Genomic DNA, 17,915 nt, shown 5'->3' with positions numbered 1-17,915 from the left:
TTATAAAATACAGAACTTTTGCATGATATACAGGTAAACAAGTGGAAAAAAAGACACACTACTCTTCACAAAAAATGGGATACCCATGGACAAAGCAACAATGGAATCTCTAAACTCACACAAGTTACTACTAATTTTTAGTATAACCCAGATACGTGGGGTTACGCAAATATTTAAGACTCAAATATTTAACACATAATTTGATTCCTTGTGCTTTCAGGAAGAGTTTGGAGAAAAAGTCAAGTCTTCACCTGTGGATGATTCCATGTCTATGAAGATAGTCTAGCGCCAAGGCTACTTCAGAAATATATTTCACAGCCATTTCTTCATCAAAATAACCATATATGTGTAGGAGAGACTTGACATCTCCACCAATGAGATATTCCATTATCTGTCAAAAAGGAATATACTGCTAAATATTGAAAAGTAAAACTAATGACTACTTAAAAAATGTATTATTTGAGCTTTATGGTTATGCATGTTTCACATGGTTCTGTAACAGACACATTTTCTTGGTATCACGCTGTACACATCAATGCCAGGTTTGCTCTTGCTGTTATAAACTTCTTAAAATTTAAGTTAAGCTGTTCAGTCTGCATAAAAAAATTCAGATTTACAGAAAAGGTGTAGAAAGAGGAGAATGATTTCTCATATACTCTTCATCTATAGTCACTCATTGTTAGTTAGCACTTTGCCACATTTACTTTCTTCCTCTCCACATATGTGAATATGAAATAAATATTTACATTAATTATTAACGTGATGTTACATTATAAACATAATACCAATAATCAACATCATTAACAGAAATATCATATATGCATGTATTTTTGTTTAGATTAAACAGCTTAAAAAATATGGTGACATGAGCAACTCGTATTAATCTGTAAATTTAAAATTTTTGTTGAATAAGTCAATTATAAAGTTGAAGAGGTCATGATATGTCACCACTAAAATTCTTCATCATGGATCTCCTAACAAGGACATTCTTATACAACTATAGCGTAATAAAATTCAAGGAATTAAACGCTAAAATAATGCTATTACCTGTTGTATAGTTTGTATTCAAATTTCTCTGATTATCTCAATATTGTCCCTGATGGCCTCTCTCCTCATCCCTTACGCCCAGGTCAGGACCATACATGAGATTTAGTTGTCACATCTCTTTGGTCTCCTTTAATCTGGAATAATTTTTCACTTTTTTTTAGAGGGGGGATGGTGGTAGTGCATTTCGTGACATCTGATTATTTCCTCATGATTCAAGTCAGGTCATGCATTTGGGACAGGAATACGCCATAACCAGTGTTGAGTACTTCCTAGCGTCTCCTACCAGATGAGACCTCTAAACAGCGTATTCCATTCCTGGTGATGGTAACTTCTTTGACCACTTAGTTAAGGTGGTAACTTCCAGATTTTTCCATGGAAGAGGTACTCCCTCCAACCTTTGTAATTAGTAAGTAATCTGGGGAAGATATTTTGAAACTATGTAAGTAACCTGTTTCGTTAACAAACTTTCAAGCAATGATTTTAGCATCCTGTGACTAGGGATGATATTTGCCTGAATTCATTATTGCCATGTGGTCCCAAAGTTCTATTATTCCTCCTTCATATACTAGTCATTATTCTCAAAATTTCCCATAGTTTCAAGCTATAAAATATTGCCTACTAAGAACTTGATAATACACAGTCATTTCTTTCCTCTTTTGGCCAATAGCTTCCCTGGTACATAGAGGTTACTCAGTATTTGTTGATGAGATCAATCATTAAAACATTTTCTAAGCACAAAATCTGGGCTACATACTGTGCTAGCTCTGGAAATATAGGTATGAATAAAATATAGTCTTTGCACTTACAAATTACACTTCAGTAGTAGGGAAATAAATAAGTAAACTGATAACTATTTGAGCTCAAGAGAATTCTTATTTCCTTATATTCTCATCAACAAAGATTATCAATCTTTTTATCTTTGCCAGTCTAAGAAAAGAAAAAAGTGAACTTATTTAGATGTTTATTTTTTAGGGAGATTTAGCACCTTTACCCCGTTTTTGGTCTTTCATATTTCTCCAGTGAATCCCTTGTATTCTTTGCCCATTTTTCTGCTGGGGTATTTATCCTTTCTTATTGACCATGTACACGGTATTCTGTGTCAAAGAAGGCTTTATTTTTCATTTAGTAAGACCTGCACCATTCTATGATTCTAAGAATAGTCACATCAGTTTTCTTCTAGTACTTTAATGGATTCCCTTTTTGAGTATAAATCTCTGGTACAAAAGCGGAATAAATGAACTTAGCAAGTTTCATAACCACACAGCAAATTATTTCAAGTGACTTCAAAGAACAGAATCTTGACAGTATATCACAAGGACAAAAAGAACTGCAGAGAAATCCTAACCTGAATACAGTTCTTTCAGTGTTAGTAAAACAATACTGGTGTTGCTATTTTGAAAATACTAGATATATACATATGCTGTAAGTTAAAGCAAGTAAGTAATTTGTTTATGTTGTTAGGAACCCAGATTCCCAGAGTAAAAGAATATAATTTTTTTCAAAATATGTTTATATTTTATGTATTTTTTAAAGATGTTAAGTAAAAATTCTATAATTTTCCATTGAATTGGAAATATCAGCATAAACTCATGAAATATTTTTCTTTCTCTATAAAAATGTGTGTTTCCTAGTCTGTTCACTGAGAATGTCTAAAAGGAAAGACAACCTACTGGCAATGAACTTTACTAATTACTGCCTCCTAGATTGTGGTCTCTAGACATGTTTTCCCAATAAGGAGCTCAACCTCTTGCCTAGGTCTAGTACAGGAGAGGTGCGAAATAAGCCTTAATTACCTTGTCATGCCAGAAAGCAGGAAGCCATCAGAATACTAGCATACTAACAAAAAGACAAAGAAATTAGCGTAAGGGGCTCCCACTCACTAAAGATGGGATAGTCTGAACACAGAAAATAATGACTGCAATGGATTAAAATACATCAAATCTACAACATTCCATGGATTCATAAAGATACTAAAAAAAAACCCCACACTTATTTGGAGGTTGCTTTTTTGAAAACTGGTGATGAAAGGGAAAGAATCAAGCATTTATTTTGCCTTCCTTAGACAGGGTTGTTGTTCAGAATAATGAACTAGATAATAAGGGAAAGTTCTTTATAGAAGAATTCCAGGTAACAAAAGCTGAAAGAACAAAAGAATTAAAAAAAAAAATCAGCATTTTGCAAACCTTCATAAAGAATCCAGGCATTGAATCAAAGGATGCTAAAACCACTACCTGGAAGGTTAATGGAGGAATGGGAAATAGATGAAACAAATTTGGTAAAATGTTGGTAACTGTTGAACTTGGGTGATGATATATGGGAGTTTAGCATATTAACCTTTCAATTTTTGTGTATGTTTGAATGCTTCCATAAAAAACGTTTCCATCTGTGTGTTCCTTGTACTTAGCACAGTACCTGGCATGTATCAGTCAATGATTTGTTGTTACTGTGGCTAATTTGTTGTTATTCTGGCTTACCATAGCTTATCTTTTTGTCATATCTTATCTTTTCGTCTCAAAGTAGCTTCTCACTTCTAGGGAATCTTTCGTCTAAACCAGTGGTTCTCAAACTTTCCTGTGCCTGTGTCAGCAGATTTGGAGTGTGGCTTGAGATTCTGCACTTCTAGTAAGTTCCCAAGTGATGCTGATCCTGCTTCTCTGTGGACACACTTTGAGTATCAAGGATCTAAACCAGTGATGAAGTTAGCAGACAAGATATGGTCCCCTATCTGATTTCAGGAATAGGAAATCAAAAATATTATAGGTTTTTTTTTTAACTTATTCTAATTTTAGGACAAAATCATTGAAAACAAATCTACTAGGCTGAGCAATTTGACCCAGCCCTTCAACCACCACTTTTAGACTAAGGTTGGGAAAATTCCTGGCTGCCATAGGGCTAAGACAGGATTGATGGCACAGCCAGTCATGGCACTGGGGAAGGCACACGTTGCATATGAAACGCTATACAGTAAAGGCATTAGAGAAGCCCAGGTAAAATTAAAGGATTAAACAGTCTATACCTTCTTTGGAAATGACATATAAGAATGTTATCTTCTTTTTCTGTAAAGAGCCAGGTAGTAAGTATTTAGGCTTTGAGAGCCATTTGGTCTGTGTAACTACTTCACCCTTCTGTTGCAGCACAAGACCAGCCATAGATAATATGTCAACAAAGGGAGGTGGCTGTGTTCCAATAAAACTTTATTTACTCACTGAAATTCAAATTTCATGTAATTTTCACCTATCACAAAATGTCATTCTCCTTTCGATTTTTCCAACATTTTAACAACGCAAAACAAAAAACTAAAAACAAAAAACAACTATTCTTAGTTCACAGGCTGTACAGAAAACAGTGGGCCAGATTTGGCCTGTGGGCCAGTTTGCCAACTACTGGCTTAAAAGATGTAAAGTCAACTGTTCTGTTTGTTTATACTGAACAGAAGCTTTTGGAGTTACCAGACATTTAATCCATAGACCATCTCTGAAGTCGGAAGAGCTTCTGGAACTTGAAGTCAAAACACCTGCCATCCTCACCCCTTCCTGCTCCCCCCAAATGTCTCATTAGAATAGTGTAAGGTGATGCTTTAAATGAAAAGCAAGCAACTCTCTAAATCCATATACCCAAAATCTACCACTTCCTAATATCTTTCCTTACTATACACCAAACTTTATATAGTATTTCTATTTATGTGTCCTTTACTTAGCAAATATTTTTAGCACTATGCACCACACACTGTTCCACTTTATATCAGACTATTGAAATCTCCTAACAAACTCTGAGGTAAGTACTATTATTATCTCCTTTTTGCAGATGAGGAAACTGAGGTGTGATCGTTTCATGTTATGTGTCAACTTGGGTAAACCATGGTAGGCAGATATTTGGTCAAACACCAATCTAAATGTTGTTGTGAATGTATTTTTTTAGGTGAGATTAACATCTAAATCGTTAGACGTCCAGTAAAAGCTACCCTCCATCACGTCTAAAATAAATCCCCCTCCATCTACACACACCCATTGTTCTTTTTCTCTGGAGCACCCTAACTAATATAACATGGAAGGTAACTTGGCTATGGTCATAAAGCAAGTAAGAGCTGGAATTCAAAGCCAGGTATTCTGAACCCAAAGACTGTAATTCTTAAGCCACCAGGTTCAGTGATTCCTGAATGAAAAACAAAAAATGTCAAGTTATTTACTCACCAAGTAGACATTGTTTGCTGACTGCAGTGAATAGTACAAATGGACAATGAAAGGACTTTTGCTTAGGGCCAGAGCGTCCCTCTCTGCTTGGACTTGATGAGTCATATTTTTGTTGATCATGTCTGCTTTTTTGACAACCTGTAATACATAACATAACAACAGACATCTATTTTATTTTTTTCATCACAAAGTGTTCTCAGGTTTTCAAAGCTGCCATCATGAAAACAACCAGAGAGAGACAACATATAGATGTTGTTTGGACCTCACATTGCCAGCAGGGAACTGCCAGAAAAACAGTAATATGGCAAAACAAAACAAAACTTTAACATAGAACTGCTTATCTTGGTATCCAATGGCAAAACTATCACATCCCTTTTGAGAAGGAAAAAAGATGTAAATAAATGCTCCCTGACTACCCTTCCTATTAGTAGGGAAAAAAAATTCTGTTCTGCTGTTCTTACTACTAAGTCAAAAGATAGTAATGTTCCTAATAAACCCCCAGATAATCAGGAAGTTGGCATAGAGAAATAGTAGCTAATACTTTTCTTAAAATTTCTGATTCTTTGATGGATGGAGGTAGAATCAGAAAGAGGAAGAATTTAAGTCTGTGTGCTTGGGAAAAAAATTCTTAAAAATGGTTAGAACTACTGAAACTTAATAGTCTCAGATGGTGTGTTACAGAAAATAACTAATTACTCCTTTTAGGTCTCAAGGTAATTGGTATGGAAGCAAAATTATAATCTACATTAAAGTTGGAGCATTAAACTGAAGAGCTACTAATATTAAGATCGATTCTCAGGAAGGTTACAAAGGAAAGAAAGGCATGCTTCTTCCAAAGATTCATTAGAGAATTTAATAAAATCATTAATACACTGTAAATTCCAGCCTCATGGCCTTTCCATAAGAAAAATGGGGGAAACTGACAAAACCAGTTGATAATGTGATTTCACCTATCATTCCACTAGACTGGAAGCTCTGTGAGGGCAAGTTTGTTTTGTTTACCACTGTATTCCAGATTCTACACAAAAAGAGGCTTCTCACAAATACTGATTCAAAAAAAAAAAAAAAGAAAGAAACTGAATCGGTGTTCTCATTTCAATAACTGACAATGACTGATTAGTACAGTTGAAGGAAAAGCAAAAAAACTTGGTAACATAAGAAACAAGGAAGAGTTCATCTCAATAGCATGGGTCTGAAAGGTCAGGATAGGAATGAAAGGGGACTAGGATGAACCTTAATACATAATTAACACAGATGGAGAAGAGCAGAGACTGGTGGGAGAAAAGCACTTAGGAGGGAACCAGCATAAACGTAAGCTCAGAGGCAAGACAATACACAGCATTCAGGGACTAGCCAACTGTCTGGAATGGCTAGAACATAGCAAATGTGGAAGATACAATAGAAGTTTAGGGCCAGAACTTGGAGCATGACTGCTTTTCTAAGGAGTTTGGACTTTAGCTTGCATGTCACAGTCTAAGGAATGTAACAGTTATTCCAATTAGGGGCCTATTCTAATAGACTAGGTATGGAAATAAAGTCCTGATGAACCTCAAAAGCATCACCTCAAGTGAAAACAGCCAGATGCAAAAGACCATATATTGCATGATTCCATGTATATGCCACGTCCAGAAAAGGCAAACCTACAGCGATAGAAAGTAGATTGATAGTTATCTTGGGCTGGGGGTGTTAAGGGGGACACTGCAGATGGGCAAGAGAGGTCGTTTCAGGGTAATGGAAATGTTCTAAATGTGGAATGTGATCATAGCTACCCAATCCTTAATTTACTAAAAACTGAATTATAATAACCTATAGTGAAAAGGAATAGCTTTTCGTGGGTGGCGGCGAGTGCAGTCAGAGCGCCACGAAGGCTCCCGGCACACTGCGAGAGTACAAGGTGGTGGGGTGCTGACTGCCCACCCCCACAGGCCGCACACCGCCTCTCTATCGCATGTGAATCTTTGCGTCTAATCATGTTGTTGCCAAGTCCCGCTTCTGGTACTTTGTGTCTCAGCTGAAAAAAATGAAGTCTTCCGGGGAGACTGTCTACTGTGGACAGGTGTTCGAGAAATCTCCCCTGGGGGTGAAGAACTTCGGCACCTGGCTGCGCTATGACTCCGGCAGCGGCACCCACAACATGTACCGGGAGTACCGGGACCTGACCACAGCAGGCGCCGTCACTCAGTGCTACAGACACGTGGGCGCCCGGCACCGCGCCTGCCACTCCATCCAGATAAGGTAGAGGAGATTGCAGCCAGCAAGTGCTGCCGACCAGCGGTCAAGCAATTCCACCACTCCAAGCTCAAGTTCCTGCTGCCCTACCCGGTCCTGCGTCGCCAGCAAAAGCCACGCTTCATCACCAGAAGGCTCAACACCTTCTTTTAGATGCAGGGCCTTCCTGTCCCCCTTCTACCCAAATAAACTCTTTGTGGAAACAAAACAAAAACAAAAACAAAAAAGAAAAGGAATATATTTACAAAAAAAAAAAAAGAATATATATGTATAACTGAATCACTATGCTGTACACCAGAAAGTAACACAGCATTATAAATCAACTATCCTTCAACAAAAAAAACCACCCCACTGAATTATACTTTTTTTAATGAAACAAACATTTATTGAGGGCTTATTGTGTAAAGCCCTGGTCTAAGTGCCCAGGTAGAGGGGTGAACAAACCAGAAGAAAGCCCCTGTAATAATTCTTGCCCTTCTTCCTCAGAAGATGACTTGGAAACTCCAGGTGTACTCTGGCACCTGGATCTTCCCCTTACTTCTAGAGCTACAAAATGAAGATGGCAGTATTATGGATACTGGGAATGATGCTGCTGAACACTACTGGCAGCATCATGTCGCCCATCTGAGACTCCAGGTTGTCTCAACCCACAGCCTCAGTTCTTATAGGAAGAATGACTTGAGAGATGTGTAGACATACTTCTTCCACTCTACATTGAAGATTTTCTGATTAACCTCTTCATTCAATGGATTATTTCTTTGGGTAAATAATTTCTAGGCATATTCAGACAGGATTTCTTGTTCCTGGGCTGTGACAATTCATCTCTTGATGACATTTTTCATAGTTCATTTCCATTGAAATGAATTGTACTTTTTGAAAGAAAGAAAGAAGGGGAGAAAAAAATGAAGTCCTGTACTTGGGCAGACCTGGGAATGGAATGGAAGGGGTGAATATGAGACAATTGGCAGGACTGGCTGAGAGACAGGCTATACAGATGAATCAGAGGAAAGTTTAAATGACTCAAGTTTCTAGTCTGAATGGCAGGGATGAGGATGATGTTATTACGTGGAGAGAGGGAATAAAGGAGGTGGTTAGGTGGAGAGGATTGTTCAGAGTTAGGCAAGCACAATTTTCAGGTGACTGCTAGATATTCACATAGCAATGTCCAAAATGAAGTCGAAATTTCATCGGCACTCAGATATATCACGTTCACTCAGCGGTGAAACGTGAGTAGCCTGAAACCTGGGGAGTGGATGAGGATCAAGAGTAGCGAGAAATGACTTTGAATACACTGAACATACTCCTGCAAGGATAAAGGAGTGATTTTTTTAAAGGACATATTTCAGCTTAGTCTTTAAATAAAAGGACATTCTAGATTTATAATGAAAAGTCTGAAGAGAAAAGTGGGGTTTCTTTAATGAGTTCTTTTGGCTATAGAGGTCAGAAGTTAAGATATCACAGCATGGAGGCTGTACTTAACAATACTGCATTGTACAATTGAAAGACGCTGAGAGATCTTAAAAGTTCTCAGCATAAGAAAAAAAATTGGGGGGAAGGGTATATAGCTCAAGTAGTAGAGCGCATGCTTAGCATGCACAAACTCCTGGGTTCAATCCCCAGTACTCCCTCTAAAAGCATAAATAAAAAACCTAATTACTTTCCCCCTCCAAAAAAATAAAATTTAAAAAATTCGTAGCTGTGACGTGATGGTTCTTAACTAGACTTATGGTGGCGACCATTTCGCCTTACAAATATTGAATGATTATGTTGTACACCTGTAACTAGTATATGTCAATTACATCTTGATTATATAAGAAATGAATCTATATCAAACTGATAGAATTAAGACACTTTTTGGAAATAACTGCTTCAAATTTAAAGTTTCAACCTTAATCCTGGTAAAGGCCAAATCAGTAAAAAGGATTCAGAAGTTCTGTCGTCTCTAAGCTTTCGCGGTGAGAACAGAAGGGCGGAGCAGGGGGGACAGGGACTTGCCCCGGCTGATGTGACCCCAGGTGAGAACTCAGCTCGCAGGGCTCCGGAGACTTCAGCAAGACAGGCACCTGGTCTAGTCCCTGGGGCCTGCCCAATTCAGCGGACAGGAAAGAGGGCCGAAGTGCCGGCCTCCTTCGCTTTCTTTACTCTCTTACCTTCACCGCGTACAACCTGCTGCCTTTCTGCCCCAGATACACCTTCCCGAAGGCGCCACGGCTAATGGGCTTCACTATGGTGAACTCCTCAATGGAGGGAGGTCGTGGCACCGGGATGTTATTCACACACTCCCCTGTTGCCGCGCCTCCTCCACTCTCCTCGCTGCCCGCGGAGGGCTTCATCGCGGGCCAGTCGCGAGGCAACGTTGCAGCCGCCGCCAACGCCCGTTCCGGAGCCGCGACTCCCGCAACTCTGTTCAAAGTGAGGCTCCACCCACGCCGCACGCCGGCCGTGACGTCACCCCGTCGCCGCGCGCGCCGCGCCCAACCCAGCGCGGCCCCGCCCCTCTCACTTCCCGTGGTCTAGCAGAAGCTAATGGGCGTGTGGGCGGGGCCGCTGGGAAACTCTTGAACCAACCACAGACTCTCCCAGGGTGAGTTTGTAATGGCACGGGGCGGTACAAACAGTTCTTGGCGGACGGGAAACGGGGCTACCGGGGCTTGAATCCCAATCTTTGAAGAGTTTTCTTCCGACTTCCAAACAAGGCTGATGAGACCCTGCCCTCATCCCACTTTAAAGAAAAATTTTAAACTCCTTTGCGACCTCCCATCCGCAGGAGAAATGTAAACCAGTTCGGGTCCGCCCGGTAAAGCCATGGCCAGTGAAATCGTAGAATGTGGAGAAACTGGATGAGCAGGAAGCGCACGACTGGCCCTGCAATGTGACATTCTAACAAAATGTAACTTGCCTATCTGAAACAGGAGGATTTTTTGATTTACTGAGGGTAAGATAAAGAGCACTGAATTTGTAGCGAAAGAGCTTATCGTAGCTCAAGGCCCAGTCGAAACAGGAGTGATAATGAAGCTGGAGAAAGATTTAACGGGGTTGATGCCGTTCCCCCTTAGAAAGAAAACTACAGTCAAAGAGCTTTGGGGATCCGGCAGGTGTGCATTACTCAACGTGAACATGAACGACTTTGGGAGCCTCAGCGGCAGCTGTAGAAACGCAGGCCCGGGTTAAAAACGGCAGGCTGACGCACACCGCCGGGGTGGCGGCCTCACCTGCCCCGGAAGTACTGTTGCGTTAGCGCCTTGCCTTCCGGGGCAGATTGGCTGTCGTTGCGGCAGCTGTAGGAAGGGGAGGCCATTTTCCGTTTCTAGGAAAAGTGAGGGCGACGGGAGAGAGAAAAGAAGGAGAAGAAAGGGCTTAGCGCCTCCCCGCCGGGCCGTGAACGAGAGGGACAGTTTCGGCAGGCGGGTGAGGTCGCTGAGGGCCCGGAGAAGATGTTTTCCCTGTCGAGCACCGTGCAGCCCCAGGTCGGTCCGGCATCCAGTCCATTTTTCTCCCCTCTTGCTCGCGGCTGTTTGCCATTTGCGTTTCTTGGAGGCGGTTTCTCTTAAGGGATCGTAGGAGGGAAGCGATTAACCCAGCTGGAGTCCTGGGGTTGAGAAGGTATCGGGGGCAACGCTGAGAGTAAAGTGCTGACTATGAAGCAGAGGAGACCTTGGCTTATCGACTTGGTTGCGTGAAATTTTTGCTAGAGAATCCATCAAGCATTGTTCAGCGCTGGACTTTCTGGGGTGGGGGGTGGGGATCGGGTAGGGGAAGCGTCTTTGCCGTAGACATAAAGGGAGCAAATGATGTTCCGTTTCCATCCTTCCACGTTTTCAAAGACTTTAGTAATTCAGCCCCGATTCTCTACTCTTTCTTTGACATGGAATTTAATCCAAACATGATAAAAAAAATTGGAATAAACTTATACCGTTTTTTCTTTTGCCCAAAAGTGACTAATATGTATTTTTAGATTATTGACTGCTTGCAGTTAAAATTTTGATTCAGCCTCCTCCCCATTTTTTACTCGATAAAGCAAAAGGGCAAAGAAAAAAGATCCCAAGGGTTTTTATTTTTAATTCTCTTGTTTCAGGAGTAATCAGTTGTGGCAGTGTTTTGGTCTTAGTTCATTTAAAGGTCTTTTTTGATGATATTTTGAATTTGGTTTGTTTTGAGTTCCTCACAGTTTTGCAAATAAAGTTTTTGAAAACACTCAGTTTTAAAAATATTTTTTGACACTCTAGTTTCTTGCTTTAAGCATATGGTATGTCTCTTTGTGTAAGCTCCATTCCCTTTTGTTTTGATTTTTTTGCTAGTACTGGGTTGGTTAATAGAAAATGAAGTGGTCAGTAATGTTCTAGGTGAACAAAGCAAACGTGGAATCTTACGATAAGAAGTAAAACATGAATAGGAGTTAGCCAAGTGAAGTGTGAATAAAAGTGAACAGGTATCCCAGGGAGATAGTGTCTGAAGGTTCTGAGATAGAGACCAGCCTAGCTGATTGGAGGAACAAGAATAAGGCCAGTGTGGCTAGAGCCTGGTGATTAAAGGGCCAATGACAGAAAGGAGGTTGGGGAGAAGACTTGAGTTTGATCATACAGGGATTTATAATAAGGGACTTTGGATTTTGTTTTAAATTTGTTGGGAACCATTAAAAGGTTTTAAGCATGTTAAGGAGTAACATGATAAGATTTATATTTTTAATAGATTACTCTGTCTTCTTGCTGTGTGGAGTGTGGGAGGACAAGAGTGGAAGTGTCTTCAGGTGTTAAGGATGTTATTGTGCTAATTCCAGAGAGGGATAATGCACTGCTAAGTGGTGATGGTGGTTATGGAAAGAAGGGGACGATACTTATTTTACAAAAAGAATAGAATTTCATGAGGGATGATGGACAGAGGTGTTTCAGGTTTAATCAGCTGGCTAACAAGAAGGTGTTATTTACCAAAATGACAATGTCTAGAGAAGTCCTATCAATTGTTTGAAAAAGAATCTTACTTGGCCTGCTGAACGTAATATTAAATCTTTTAAAACTGAACATCATCAAGTTTTTATCAAGAAGACCCGGTTTTAGAAGTGTATATCATTAGCTGAATATATGTTATATGTGATGTTGGTAGAGGCAGTGAAGGAATTTGTGTACTATAGGCAGTCCTAACTGGGCTCTTGTTGGTCCCTTATGCATTTTATGCTGTGGAAGATGATAAACACATTTGTAATTCCTGGTTGCTTAATTGGTTGAATACACTCGAATTTAAATTGTGTGACACAGAAGGTCAACCTTTTCATTGAAAAGAGATCTACCATCTTTTGGCAATTTAAATTCTTTATGGAATGAGAAGAGAAATAACTAATTAAAATAAAACTTCTCAAAGGTATAGGCAGAAAATATGTATGTATCTTAAAATAATTTGATTCCTGTGGTTTTTTTTTTTTAATTGAAATAGAGTTGATTTACAATGTTGTGTTAGTTTCTGGTGTACAGCATAGAGATTCAGTTATATATATATATTTTTTTCATATTATTTTTCATTATAGGTTGTTACAAGCTACTGAATATAGTTCCCTGTGCTATACAGTAGGACTGATTCCTGTAGTTTTGAGTTTGTTTCTTTCTGACTCTAAAAATAATACACATTCATTGCCCAAAATGCTGAAAAGAAAAACATAAATAAGAAAATAAAAATCACCCATAATTTCATTACCCAAAGAGATCCCATTTTAGAGTAAGTTCTTTCATAGTTTTGATCTCTACACGAGTATGTTTATGTGTACTTAAAAAAAAAAAGATGTTACATAAAGTTTTACAGCCTACTTCTTTCATTTAACAATATTGTGAATTTATAACTGGAATCTGGACTCAGATTATCTGGGTTAGAATCCTTCCTCCTGTAGTACTTTCTTGCTGAATGACTTTGAACATGGCACTAAATCTATCTAAATTCTTGTCTTCATCAGTTGAATAGAAGTATAATAGTAACTAACGTTTATAGCTGTTACGAGGATTAAATGAGATAATGTAAGTAAAGCACATAGTACAAAACCTGGCATTTAGTAAGAACATCTTTAATGTATTCATTTACTCAACAAATGTTTATTTTTAATTTTAATGCACATCTGCTGTGTGCATTATTGTTGCACTGGGCTATACTATTGAATGAAATAGAGAAGATAAGATTGAGAACAATAAAATATGTAAGTTATGTTAAGTATTATGTAGAAGTGTTTTATATTAAATAATTTATAAATAAAATAGAAATAATAAAATAGAGGGGAAAAAATTCCCTTGCCACATGGAACTTATGCTCCAGTGAGAGAGTGTGGTATATAATAAATTAAAAATATTTGGTCTTTGTTCCCAATTCTTGGCACAGAGCTCCTGAAACCCTTGAAATTTCCTGTGTGATAGGTGTGTCTTTATTCTTAATGTCCCTCTTTGGATCACACCTGGGTGTATGCTAATGAGGTGACTTAGGGTGGGGAGGTTCTAGTAAAGTTCAGAACTGGACTGGTCACCAGGAAGACCTAGTGATTAGAAGGTGGGCGCTCTCAGCCCCAAACCTCTGCCTCTGGGAAGGGAGAGTTGGACTGGAGATGGAGCTCCATGAAAACTCTTGAACTGGGGGATCCAGTGCAGATGCTGGCAGTGCAGGAGAGTGGTACACTCTGAATCTGGGGGGGACGGGAGCGCCTGTGCTTGGGATCCTTTTAGACCTCGCCCTATATATTTCTTCATCTGGCTGTTCATTTCCATCTTTTTTAATAGACCAATAAATGTAAATAAAATATCTTCCTTAGTTCTGTGAGCTGTTCTAGCAAATTATCCAACCTGATGGGGGTTGGGGGTTGTGGGAAGCCCTGATTTATAGCTGGTAGATCAGAAGTGTCAGTGTCTTGGTACTTGTGACTGTCATCTGAAATGGGACTGAGCTGTATACCTGTGGCGTCTGCGCTAACGTCTGGTAATTACTATCAGAATTGAATTGTTGGACACCCAGTTAGTGTCCAACAATTACTGGTTGGTATCAGAAAATTGGTTGAGAGAGAGACAGATAGTAAATAAGTAATATGTAAATTACTTATAGATAATTGAGATAAATCTAAATTTAGATAAATAAGACCTCTAAGATAAATAAGTAAATATTTAAAGTGTTTTAGTGAAAATGTCAAAAAGGGAAAATAAAGCAGAGAAAGGAAATAAAGGATATTTTTGAGGGGAGGGTTTTTGAAATCTTAAATAGGCTGAGTAAGGAAGAGACTCATGAAAAGATGACTTGTGAGTTAAGAACTAAAGGGAGTACGAGAATTTGTAACTAATGGGACAAAAGAGGGGGTAAACTGCAAGGCCAAGTCCTTGAGGTGAGGAAGGGCCTGCCAGGTGTGTTCCAGGCTGGCAGGAGCAGAGAAAATGAAGGGGAACATAGTAGTGGTTCAATTCAGAGAGGTGATAAGGAGCCAAGGAGGGGTTTCTGTGTCCTAGTTGTTTGGACTTTGGCTTTTATTGTGAGGAAAGCCCTTGGAGGGTTTTGAGCAGAGAAATGATGAGATCTGACTGATTTTAAAGGAGTAGATTTAGGGAGAGAAGTTAGGACCTTTTGTAAAAATCCATAGGGATCCCTGTGATTTAGAATAGGGTGGCGCAGTGGGGAAGTTAAAAAGTATAAAATTCTGAATCTGTGCTTATGGTTTTTATGTCTGTGAAATGTTTCATTTTTGTGGTGGTATCATTTGTTTAGCCACTCCCCTATTGTTGGACATTTCTAGCTTTCCACAGTGTTTTAAAAGATTTTGATGAAAATTGTCATCTCTGCATATGCAAGCATAGATTATTACTTGCCAGATAATTTCCTTGGAAAAATCCCTAGAAGTTTGATTGCTGGAACAATGAAATGTATGTAGTTTTAATACTTTCGCTGTACATAACAGCAGTACTGTCCTGAAAGCATATGTCAATTTTCTTTCTACCAGCAATAAATCTGGATAGTTTTGATATACACTGTATGTTAAACTTTTTACAATCCCAAATCCTGACAATAAAAAGACTTTTTTTGTATTTTTATTTTGAAAAGCAATACTTAATGTTCAACTTTCATCTTTTTTTAGGTTACAGTTCCTCTGAGTCATCTCATCAATGCCTTCCATTCACCAAAAAGTACATCTATTTCTGTCAGCGCATCAGTTTCTCAAAACCAGCATCGAGATGCGGTTCCTGAGCATGAGGCTCCCAGCAGTGAGGTAACAGCTTTTACCCTGGATGTGTGAGAAAGCTTGTTGGATTCAGTATGTTGTAAACATGCTTGAGATATCTTTCTGTGTTTAGACATTTTTAACAGGGTGATTTCTGTCTTCAGCTTAACCTCTCCTTTATGATTAAAGACATCTAATTCTGGCTTTGTTGTACATGTGGAAACTTTTTTTTTTAACATTTAATTTATAAAAAATTTCATGTGGCAGTGTATTGCTGTTCACTTCCTACATTACTGCTTGTGTAATACCATTTATGTGTTCTTTTGTGTTGCTCCAACACTAGCAGGGAACCCACGACTGCCCCGCAAGTCTCAGGGAAGATAAAATAGCAAGAAGTTACCATCTACTGCCTTAAAGGAGCTTTCAGTGTAATTAAGCAATTAGAACAGCGGGACCTGACAGTGAAATGTATATGCTATGAAACTGTACTTTGAGTTTTCAGAGAATTATGAAATCATTGTGGCCAAGGACATAGGGGATTCCCAACCTAGGAACTTTGTGTTTACAAGATTTACTAATAAGGTAGTTGCTTGTAGCTCAGAAAACATTTTTCATAGAAAACATTATCATCTCTAGCTAAGTTTCTCCAAAGCCTCTTTAACCCAAGATAGCTGACATACTTAGTCCTGGTATCAGGGGCTATGGCAAAGGACAGTAGAGGTGTGGAGGTGGACGAGTCGTGGAGGGCCGGGTTGTGAGGTTAAGTCTTGGGATACAATTTTAATTAGATGAAAAGTTTGTGTTTATCATCTTATGCTTTCCTTTTATACTATCTGCCAGTTCCTGTTGCCTCTTTCTACAGGCAATCCATTCTTGTCTTTTAAAAAAAAAATTTCTTGTTTTAAATTTTGGGGAGAGCTAATTAGGTTTATTTACTGTTTTTTTAATTTTTAAACAGAGGTACTGGAGATTGAACCCAGGACCTCGTTCATGCTAACCATATGCTCTACCACTGAGCTGTACCCTCCCCCCCATTCTTGTCTTCTGTTGTGACACCACTCTCCCAAATTATAGTCTAAGAGAGCTTTCCTAATGATAATACATGTCATTTGAACAGTGAAAGTTTAATATAAAAAATTAGTATAATTTTTTAGTCTAATACTTAAAAAACCCTGTTCTCACAGGGGATTGGAGTAAGTAGGGACTGGCTAGTAATAAGTCAAGAAAACTCAAATATATAGGACTCACAGATTTAAGGAGCAGCTAATCCTCCCAGGACTGAGAGCATCCCAGGAAGAGTTCTCCAATTCTGGGCTGAGGTTCTGAGGTTGTTGGAGAGGCCGTGGCCTTGGCTTGCTGAATGGCAGAGAAGTCACTGGTGTCACGCCTGCTGAACCTGATGGAAATCTGCCCCCTGGAGTACGAGGGAAAGCTGTTCCTGGGGCGGAGTCTTATTGGAAAAGCTGCTGGGCACTGCTGGCCACTGTGCACTGTAGGAGCCAGGCTTTAGAGAAGCTGCACCAGTGGCCATAGCCAGATGCTGAAAAAACTGGGGATTTACCAGCCTGAACCGGGAGCAAAGACTCCTCCTACAGTGTCTCTCCAGTGCCCTCTACTGACCGCTTAATGTCATTCTGATCAACAAAGGAAAAATATTTAAAGGGCCCGGATCCACATTCATGGAGCCAACAAAAAAGATAAGGAGGAGCTAAGAGCTGAATCGATAACCAGCACATCATCCAGAACCCTTTTCCCTCACAATCCATATACTTTACCAGTTTCTTCTGATGTCTGTTGTCTGTGGCTTGGTATTTGCATCCTTCTTAATCAGGGCTCAATTGAGATTCATACTGTTATTTTCTTGTTTCATCAGCCTTCTCTCCTCCAGCTTGTCATCTTTATCATCTATTTTCTTCCTATAAAACAAAACTGATGATGTTAGCTATAAAATTAAGTTCAAATAAGGCTCTTCACAATCTGGCCATAGCCCATCTTTCTAGTCCTTTCTTCCATCACTAAACTTTTTACTGCATCCCAGGCCCTTGGATTACTTTTTGGTTGCCCTCTTCCCCAAGGTTTCTGCCCCCCATCATTTTGTGAATTAGGTGTCACTTCAGTGAAGCCTTATCTGACTTAGAAAGTTAGTTGTTCTGTATTCTCTTACATTTTTTTAATATCTCTGTAATAGCAGTTTACCATGTTGTATGATAATTACCACGTTCATATGAACCTTATTTCTCTTTATGTTCCTACAACCCAATGCTCACTAAGTAAGGGGAATA

General features: G+C 39.2%; 2 protein-coding genes and 1 pseudogene across 5 annotated transcripts in view; 2 read left to right on the top strand and 1 right to left on the bottom strand.

Annotated features, from left to right (window-relative positions):
- MASTL (microtubule associated serine/threonine kinase like) overlaps positions 1–9,917 on the bottom strand; it is a 31,828-nt gene extending 21,911 nt beyond the window's left edge. For 3 of the 4 annotated variants that reach the window (XM_032474066.1, XM_032474067.1, XM_006191902.3), the window contains exons 1-3: positions 9,617–9,917; positions 5,238–5,375; positions 252–391 (exon numbers count right to left, since the gene is read on the bottom strand). In XM_032474066.1, the coding sequence (XP_032329957.1) occupies positions 252–391; positions 5,238–5,375; positions 9,617–9,799 (461 nt within the window). In that variant the 5' untranslated portion in view covers positions 9,800–9,917. The remainder of the gene's footprint in view (positions 1–251; positions 392–5,237; positions 5,376–9,616) is intronic. The other variant, XM_006191901.3, reaches the window with a different exon arrangement.
- LOC102508166 lies at positions 6,942–7,670 on the top strand (annotated as a pseudogene).
- An 803-nt stretch (positions 9,918–10,720) lies between the features above and the next one.
- YME1L1 (YME1 like 1 ATPase) overlaps positions 10,721–17,915 on the top strand; it is a 28,202-nt gene continuing 21,007 nt past the window's right edge. Inside the window, exons 1-2 of the mRNA XM_006191899.3 lie at positions 10,721–10,933; positions 15,550–15,681. Coding sequence (XP_006191961.1) covers positions 10,901–10,933; positions 15,550–15,681 — 165 coding nt within the window. The 5' untranslated portion in view covers positions 10,721–10,900. The remainder of the gene's footprint in view (positions 10,934–15,549; positions 15,682–17,915) is intronic.

Source organism: Camelus ferus, chromosome 35, assembly GCF_009834535.1.
Source record: "Camelus ferus isolate YT-003-E chromosome 35, BCGSAC_Cfer_1.0, whole genome shotgun sequence".
Lineage (NCBI taxonomy): Eukaryota > Metazoa > Chordata > Mammalia > Artiodactyla > Camelidae > Camelus > Camelus ferus.
Note: the sequence above shows the minus strand (reverse complement) of the source record. Positions and strands in the feature narration are given on the sequence as shown.